General features: G+C 28.7%; 1 protein-coding gene across 1 annotated transcript; it reads left to right on the forward strand.

Annotated features, from left to right (window-relative positions):
* The first annotated feature begins 7,864 nt into the window (after positions 1 to 7,864).
* Positions 7,865 to 9,558, forward strand: LOC108486055 (probable receptor-like protein kinase At5g20050). Its single transcript, XM_017789870.2, has one exon. It carries the CDS (start codon positions 7,977 to 7,979, stop codon positions 9,324 to 9,326), a length of 1,350 nt encoding a protein of 449 aa, XP_017645359.1. The 5' UTR covers positions 7,865 to 7,976; the 3' UTR covers positions 9,327 to 9,558.
* The last annotated feature ends 235 nt before the right edge of the window (positions 9,559 to 9,793 follow it).

Below are 9,793 nucleotides of genomic sequence, written 5' to 3' on the forward strand. Positions count from 1 at the left end.
GATACGTAAACCCAAAATACACACTTTGGCAGCACCAAAATGAAATAAAGATGACAAATTCATTATTTAGTGATGCAAGTCAAGCAGCCAAAAGGAAATTGCTTTCCCTTTTCTATTTAAAATATTTTATAATTAAAAGAATAAAACCCATAAATAAATAAAAATTGATTAATAGAAATATGAACCATGCCTGTATTAAAAAAAAAAAAAAGGTAAAATTAATTTTAGTAAAAGTCATAACAATCTTGTTCCTATCACCCTCTTTGGTTGTTCCTTGTATCATCAACCATCTATTCTTCTTTTTTTATATCACATTGCCGAATATAACCTTAAATTGGAATCTGTGTTTGCATGTATATATAAATGAGAAAAATAGATTGTAAGTGGTACACCATGGAATCTGTAACAAATAACATTACTATTCCGTATATACATACCAACAATGGACCACCAGTTTCATTTTGGGATTTCAATTTTTTTTTTTTTTATTATAAAAATTAGATACATGTGTTATAATTATTTCATAATTATAATTTTGAACAGTTACTTTTAAAATAAATAAATAAATTCTAGACTTAACTTATTTATTTTTCCTCTCTTAAAAACTGTACACGTTATTTCCGTTTCATTAATAGAAATATCATCTTTCATTTTCACATATATCGTGAATAACAGAGTATTAGATTTAGAGGTCTATTTAATATGAGCTGCCTTTAATGCCTTCGACATTGCCTCCAAATTTAATTATTATAAATTATTTATGATAACCACTGAAAAAATTTATTCATCATATTCCTTTTATTTTTAAAATTATATTTATTTTTAATATAATGCGTGTAACTATTTATAACTTTTTCTAAATTCATAAATAAAAAGATAATATACTTTAATGTGCTCGAACTCACATATTCTTATATTGATAATAATATTTATCAGAATCGAGTTACTTTTTATATTTTAATAAAACCCATTTAATTGAACTATAAAAATAAATATACCGACTTATCTATACTTAATTAAAAATATATAATAGAAAAAACAAAACAATGTCTCCATCACATGGGCTTATTATTTAGGCTTTGGGCAGTCTACCTTGGCCCTAGGCGATGTTATAAATTATTAAAAAGTTTTGCAATTAATCATCCGATGCTTAAAGAATTGTTAATAAATCATAAAATCTTAAACTTTAAAATAAAAAAGTAAATATTTTATATAACAAACAATCAAAAAGAAGAAAAAAAAACTAAAAGCTTCACGAACATGGCTTCATATGTATGTTTTAATTAAATTTTCATATTATATTTTTAGTGTAATATGATTTTATTGTGCATAAGCTTGATGTTTAATATATTATATTTATTTTGAATTTGCTAAATGATTATTTTTTTTGTAAAATTTATTTATGAATATTTTATATAATTAATGTATTTTTATCTTGAAATTATTTTAATTTTATTTATTTGATATTTGTAAATATATATTAAATATTTTTTAAAAATATTGATAAATCTAAAACAATATATCAAAAGTAGTTTCAATAGAAAATGGTGCGGTATTGACGACTTTGTTTGAAACTCATTTTCAATATAAAGGGTTTTAGCCTTATATATTTGAGTTTGAATTGCTCAATGAGTGTTTAGGGATGACAATAGAGAGAAGCGTGACAAATGTTGTCAAATTTACCACTTTACGGTTGTGATTTTGCTCACCATCTATCCTGGTCTAATAAGGATGTGTAATCTTAAAAATCACAACTACTTTCATAAATGTTGAATACATCCATCCCATCCTACCTTAGCTCAATTTAATTTTTGCTATTTAATTTTAAAATTTTCAATCTAAATTATAAAGCAAGAAAATATTTAAACATACTTCAACAAAGTTGTAATATTCTCATTTTGGACATTAGTTTTAAAAATATGGTTAAGGGAAAAAGTAAAAGAATTTACGGTTTTATCTATAACATATTTTTATTTTTAATAGTTATATATAAAGATAAAATTGTAATTTTATATAGTGAGATGGAGCAAGCAATTATTACAACAGCTCCACAATTATTATAAAACTTTTTCCTACCACTTCTAAATAAAAAATAAATAAAAAAATCACTGCATTTGAAATAGGTTAATTTAGAATCCATAAGATAGTTCAAATTTTACCATTCCTATAAATATTACTCACGTACTTTCTTGATTTGCCCGACTGAATAATTGGCTTGCTCGACAAAACAATTGTGATAATTGTTTGTCAATTAGTTTTGTATGACTGGTGAAAAATAAATACGTGATTTCATTTCATTCAATTTTTATAGACTAATAACTGAAAAAATCGATTAAATTATTAAAATAAAATAAATAAAACTTCTTTGGTTCACTAGGAATGATATTTTGTTGTTTTGATTTATTTTTTTAAAGATTTACTTATTTAAAAATAAAAGAGAAAAAGTACTTGTAAATTATTTACATAAAATTTTTAAGAGAAAAAGTACCATGAATTTATAAAATTGATATAATCTGAATCAATGTGTTGGCCTAAAGATCAATATATTTACTGTTTCTATTATAATTTAATTTTAAGTCACGCTAAACGTATTATTATTAGGATTTTGCTCTCCTTTACAATTTAAAAATAATAATAATCTCTATGAATTCTTTCATAGTTTTTTGTTTTGATTAAAAGAAAAACAAAAGCTATCGATAATGGAAAAAAATTAATATGTTATTTATCTAGACTGTGTAACCAAATATTGTTATATTACCATTACATATAAAATAAAAGGCCCATCATGTAATAAATTTAATCACTTGCTCTAGAAAAAATAGTTTTATTAAATTAATGGTGTTTAATATAATAATTTATTTCACCTTTCATTTATTTTTCATCTCCTTTTAACTCTTATATTTCTATTCTTTATCAAATCATTTTAAACTAGATAAAAAAATTAACATATGTGGCGTCCATATGTATGTCACGTTAACAATTAATTAATTTTAAAATATAAAAATTATAATTTTACACTTTTAAATTTTTAAAAATAATTTTAAATAATTAATTAATTATTAACATAGCGATTTACGTGTATGACACATCAACAAAATTAATAAACTCTAACTTTTTCATCTATTTTGAAATAATTTAATAAATAATATAAATTAAATAAAAACTAAAATAAATTTTTTAAAAAATTAGAAGGCCTTAAGTGATTATGGTTTTTCTTCTCACAGAACATGGGATGGTAAGCAACCTTTAAGTTGTCAGAGGCAGCTAAATGTTTCCAAATGATGTTTTCAACAACAACAATTACCATCTCTTTTGTTTTCATCAAGTCAAATTCAATGGTAAGCCCCGTTGTTGGTTTGCTTTATCTTTGTTCACATGTTGACAATTTCCATTTTTAAATATTTTTTTACATTTTAAATTTTATATAAAATAAACTTATGATTTGTCAAATTTGGGTATGTTAATTTAGTCCAGTTATTTTATTTTGGTTATTTATAAAATAAACTTTTAATAAGTCGAAATTAATTCATTAATCATGTATTTTATATTTGGGTAATTAATTGGTTAATTTAATTGGATTGGGTTATTTTATATTTGAGTATTATATAATTTTTGGGTTGGGTTTACATTTTGAGATTAGTTGAGTTGGTTTATATAGATATTGTGCTGCAGCTTTCGTATTTAAAGTTATTTTAGTTTAGTTTTTATAGTATTTTAGAAGTTAATTTTAGCATTTAGGTTAGTTATATTTTATAAATTTCAAATTAATTATATTTTAATTTAATTTCGCTTGCTTTTTATCATTTTAGAGTTACCTCGAGTTTCTTGTTTTTATTATTATTATTATTATTATTATTATTATTATTATATATTGTAGGTCTTAGATCAAGAACGAAAAACTTGAAGTATAGAGCAAAAAGTGGTAAAGAAAAGTCTTTTACTTCACCGGAATTAATTCAGTACGGTGGAGCATGTTTTTAAATTTAGAAAATTTGATAGTAAGCACTCTGCTTTACGCAAGACGAAACCTTAAAAATAAAGGTAACGGAATTTAAGAAGAAAAACAGGAGGAAAAGAGCAAGAAATCAACTTGGAGGCTAAAGAAATACTCTCTCACATGAAGGGAAATTTCAAGCTTCCAAAGACAAGAAGAAAAAGAAATTTGAAACGCTTGACATAAATTCTTTAACTATTTTCTCTATAGATTATTTCTTGGGTGAGTATTTGGTACATTGACACTATTTTTTTTTATTTCATAAGCAACCTTAAAAATTGGCATGTCTTTTTTTAATATATATATATATATATATTTAATATTTTATTATACCCTTATAAGACACTTGTCAACCCCCGAATCCTACTTGTAGAGTTTAAAAATTTCACGAGCAATATACCAAATAATTTCCCTTATTTCTTTTTATTTTTTATTGATGCATGCTTGTTGTGAATATCTTTTTGTATTGTTTTCTCAACTCATTATGAACTGTAATAGGCCCAATTTAACTGGGCCCAAGACTAAATAAAAAAAACCAAACCAAAAATAAATAATTAAACTATCAAAAACTACAAAACAGGTTACAGGCCCAAATACCCAAATTACAAGCCTGAACTTAAAACCTACTGCCCAATTTTATAAAACAAAAACCCTAACCCAAAAAATTACAAGCCCAATGGCCCAAAATGTTTAAACATTTTCAGTAAACAAAAAACCCTAGAGCCCCCGCGCCATTCCTCCTCTCATGCCGCTCGAGGTCTGCCACAGCACGCCCATCGCCCGAGGTGGCCTTTTTTGCACCAAAATAGCCAAGTCCCCTCCGTTGACTCTCCAAAGACTAGCAAAAGAAGACTAAAAAATTCAAAAACAAGAGCAGAGAAACTATAGCAAAAGAAAGCAAATAGTAACTAAACAGTGAATAAAGCAGTATAAAATCGGCTATAAAAAAGCCATGAATAATGTAATTTTTGGTTACAAAGAATTGAATACAAAAAACAAAGAGAAAAAATACGAAAAATCAAGAATGAAAAAAGGTTACCTTTTTATTATTTTTTTTCTTTGCGCATTATTTTTGTTATCATTTTAAAAGAAATAAACAAAGAGTTAAAAAAAAGAGCCAAAAGCTCACCTTTTCTTGCGTTTGCGCTGTCACGGGTGGCCGAGGTTGCCATCTCCGAGGAAAGGTGGTACATTTTCGAGATCGGGAGTCAAACAGCCAAAAAAATGGTTATTTTTTAAATTTTCCGACCACCGTGGACGGCGGCGCTGTCACCGGCGATCGGCGGCCACAATGGTGGCTTGATGGTCGGACAATGCCCGGAGATCGGAAAGAGGGGGAAGGAGTTGAGAGAGTTTTTTTTTTTTTGAGAAAGAAGAGTAAAAATGAGTTTTTTTTTTTTAAAATTATTTAAATGAAAATATAAAACAAGATGCTGTTTTGAGCTAGGAATACAGACGCCAAAATGACGCTGTTTAAGGCCAACCCGCACGTGACCCGACCCGCTGCTAGGGGATCCGAGTGTTTTCATCTTTTGGGCTATTGACTCCCGTGGTCCTTCCGCTTTTTCTACCCGTTTCAATTGGATCCCTTTTTTTTCTTTAATTTGGCCCAATAATTTCGCTTTTATTTCATTTTAGTCCCTACTGGAACTGTGCGTTTTGGAGGACAAGGATATTTACACATTTGGTCCCTCCCCGTTATTCACGCGTTACAACTTGTTCTTTTACCTTATTTTCATTCCTGATTTTCGTCCAAAATTCCGTTTAAACTTAATTTAGTCCTTTAGGCATTTATTTTATTATAATTTAGGCCCCAAACCTCCTTTTATTTTCAATTCCACCTTTAATCTATTTATCTTCAAATTTTGTATTATTTCAAACTGTCTTATTTATTTATTTATTTGTATAATTTTAATCTTTAATCAATTTTTATTAATGATTCATTTCTTTTATTTACTTACGTTCCTATCATTTCTTTTATTATTGTTTTTAGTATTTCAAATTGGCTCATTTTTTCTTTATGGTGTATTCTTTTATATATATATATTATTATTATTCCATTTTATCTATTATTTATTCACTTGTTTATTATTATTATATAATTGTTTATAATCTCTTATTTACGCAAAATATTACTATTATTATTATATTGTTTTAATTCTTCTTTGTTACTTATTTATTCCTTTTTTTGATACTTTCATATCTATTATTTTTATCATTCATATCTATTATTTTTATCATGCATATTCCACTTTCTTTTATTATTATCTTTTTTTATTATTTAATTAACATTAAATTTAATTGATTATTGTCATTACTTATTTGTTGTCTCATTATTATAGATATATCGTCATTCCGCTTATTCGCGTTATCATTCTATTACTATTCCAATCATGTCGCGAGTTGTGTTTAAATATTCATTCTTTACACTATAATCCAAATAAAATAAATATGCATAGTTTTAAACATTACTTGTGTATTTATTCAAAAACTTTTGGAAATAAAGGCAATATTTCGTGTTTAGAGCTTCGAGAAATTGTACCCTAACTCACGGAGTTTCGACTTTCTCATTGAACTCAAATAACCGAATATCCTTTTAAAATCAAAATACATAAGATTTAAAAAAAATAAAATAAAGGCAAGCTCATTCTCAAAGGTTTGTGTTGTGTCCTAACTTACGAAAAGGATAATTTGCTACTTCGGGACGAGAAAGTCTTAAATGCACGTTTTGATTTATCCAAGCGATTTTAACTAAAAATAACATTAATAAAGAGGGATCGTATTTTTAAATTATTTTCAAATTTTTAACTTTCAACTCTAAGACACGAATTAATCAATTAGGTACCAATTTTGGGCGTTACGAGGGTGTTAACCCTTCCTCTTGCGTAACCAACTCCCAAATCCATTTCTCTGAACTCCGTAGACCAAAAATCGTTATTTTAATAAATCAAACATTTTATTAAAATGATCAAATTACGAGGTGATCCGATCACACATCATAAAAAAAATTGGTGGCGACTCCCATTTTTCCTTTTTTTAAAATAAAATTCGATATAAAAAAAATGATTTCGACATGAACTAAACTTTATTTTTTTGGAACAATGATAAATATTATTTCTTAGTTAATTAGTTAATTTCCTCATCAATTATTTCGATCATTGTCAATTGTTTATTCAATTCTATGCTTATTTAATCTGCTTGCCTGATCACCAAATTATATTAGTTTGATAATCTTATTGATTTATCCTAGAAAAGAGAATTTAATGTTGAGTCTAGATTGAATAGATTATGATTAATTTTAGTAGGATTGATGAAAAAGTTAATTTATAGCTAAGGTTGAGATGTTGATTTTCCCAGAAAAAGAGAATTTGATTTTCTACTAATTTGTAATGTTTTTCACTTGAAAATAAACCTCAACAGATATGAATATGAAATTTGGTGAAGCAGGACTTGGTCTTTACTTTAATCGAGAAGCAATCTCATCGTTCAGATCTGCAACAACTCAAAATTGATTTTTTTTTTTTTTATATAACCCATATACATATTCGTCTTGACTTAGTTCGCTGATGTAAGGAATTCTGAATGGTTCAAATTTTACAGTCATTTACTTTTGATTAATCTGTATTGAAATGGACAAAAGACTAGAAGACAATTAATACACAAATCACCTGCTTAATTTGACAAAGCCAAAAAAGGGGAAAAACAATATTAGTGGTGGAAGGACTGCATTTCTTGTGTCACCAATATGAACCAAACATTTGTCCATAAAAAATGTTTAAAAGAAAACACACGATGAAACTTAAAATATTCATACCCCCCATGATATAAATTAACATTTTTTTTCCATCTTTAGAATTGAATATTATAATGAATGCTCACTACAGCTAATGCAAGTTATAAGAACAATGAATAAATGATTTCACTTCTCAACATAAAGAACAAATGAAAGCTAGAAAGTCAAGAAGACGATGATGAAGTTCTAATGGACGACAAGAAAGCAAATATAACAGCAGTTATAATAATCATAGGCCTCATCATTTTCATCATCGTTGCTCGTTTATCATTGAAACTTTCCAAGGCTTTCTTCCTTATTGTAGGGGCAGATATCGCAGTAATCCTTGCGGTATTTGTATGCCTTGTGATTAGAGGGCGTTATAATCACAGACGGAAATTGTTAGAGAAAAAACTGGTATCTGAAGGTCGCGAGCTTCGAATCGAGTACAGTTTTCTTCGAAAAGTTGCTGGTGTTCCAATCAAGTTTAGGCTTAAAGAGCTTGAGGATGCAACAGATGATTTTCAGGCACTGCTAGGCCAAGGTGCGTCGGCTTCGGTATTCAAGGGTATCCTTAGTGACGGTACTGCTGTCGCAGTGAAGCGAATCAATGGGGAAGAGCACGGGGAAAAGGAGTTTAGATCAGAAGTTGCAGCAATTGCTAGTGTGCAACATGTGAACCTTGTGCGTCTTCTAGGTTATTGTTGTCTTCCTAGAGGGCCTAGGTTCCTTGTTTATGAGTTCATCCCAAATGGTTCATTGGATCATTGGATCTTCCCCGGAAAGGGAACGAAAAACCGACCCGAAGGTTGCTTGTCATGGGATTTAAGATATAGGGTTGCCATTGATGTGGCTAAGGCACTTTCTTACCTACATCATGATTGCCGGTCAAGAATATTACACCTCGATCTCAAGCCAGAAAATATACTTCTCGACGAGAATTATAGGGCGATCGTAGCGGATTTCGGTCTTTCGAAGTTGATGGGAAAAGATGAGAGCCGGGTTATTACCACAATCAGGGGTACTAAAGGTTATTTGGCCCCGGAATGGCTCTTGGAACATGGTGTTTCGGAGAAATGTGATATTTATAGCTATGGGATGGTTCTTCTGGAGATGATTGGAGGCCAAAGGAATGTAACTCTGATTGAAAATGGCAGTGATAAATCTCAAAGGAAATGGCAGTATTTTCCTAAGATTGCGAGGGACAAACTTGGAGAAGGGAAGGTAATAGAAGTTGTTGATCATAGGCTAGTTGAAGTGGGAGCCATTGATGAGAGGCAAGTGAAAAGAGTGGTTCACGTAGCACTGTGGTGCATACAAGAGCGGGCAAAACTGAGGCCAACCATGGCACAAGTAGTTGAGATGCTTGAAGGGCGTGTACCGGTGGAGGAACCGCCGGATCCGCAAATGATCATGGTCGATTTTTTATCGATAGACGAAGAGGAGTCCGATTGTCATTTCAGGCCAAAAATTGCTGCAATGGGATCAAATGTTAACAGCTGCAACATTCCTTGCTCATCTTCATCCTCATTTGCAATGTCCATGCTATCAGGACGGTAGCTATTTCTTCCTATTACAGGGATTCGAGGTTCAACACAATATATATAAAATTTTTCATATATTTAGAGTATCATAACTTACATCTGAATAATTACATCATACATGTAGTTATGTACTTCAAATAGAATTCTCCAAAGAAACAATATCAGTAATGCTATTTGATTTAACATAACATTCCTTTGCATTCTGATTTTGGTTTTTATTTTATTTTATTTATTTTCCATCCGAAACATGTTCATCTCTGAATAATGTAAAAATAGTATGTTTACTTGGTCACTTCCTTAAGCTAAGAAGAAGCTAATATATGAAAATGTTATTATATAAATAAAATAAGTATAAATGGTAACTTCAATAAATGTAAAATAAACAAATAAAACGATTGCCTAGATCCAACTTTTTCATATCCAATTTTTCATTGTAATTGATAAGTGGCTTTGTGTAAAGTTTTATTTGATTATTAACCTATT

The sequence above is a fragment of the Gossypium arboreum genome, chromosome 6, assembly GCF_025698485.1.
Source record: "Gossypium arboreum isolate Shixiya-1 chromosome 6, ASM2569848v2, whole genome shotgun sequence".
Taxonomy (NCBI): Eukaryota; Viridiplantae; Streptophyta; class Magnoliopsida; order Malvales; family Malvaceae; genus Gossypium; species Gossypium arboreum.

Bases quoted from the DNA above. Each gene is read 5' to 3' on its own strand.
- LOC108486055 (XM_017789870.2), top strand. From the start codon at position 7,977: ATGGACGACAAGAAAGCAAATATAACAGCAGTTATAATAATCATAGGC.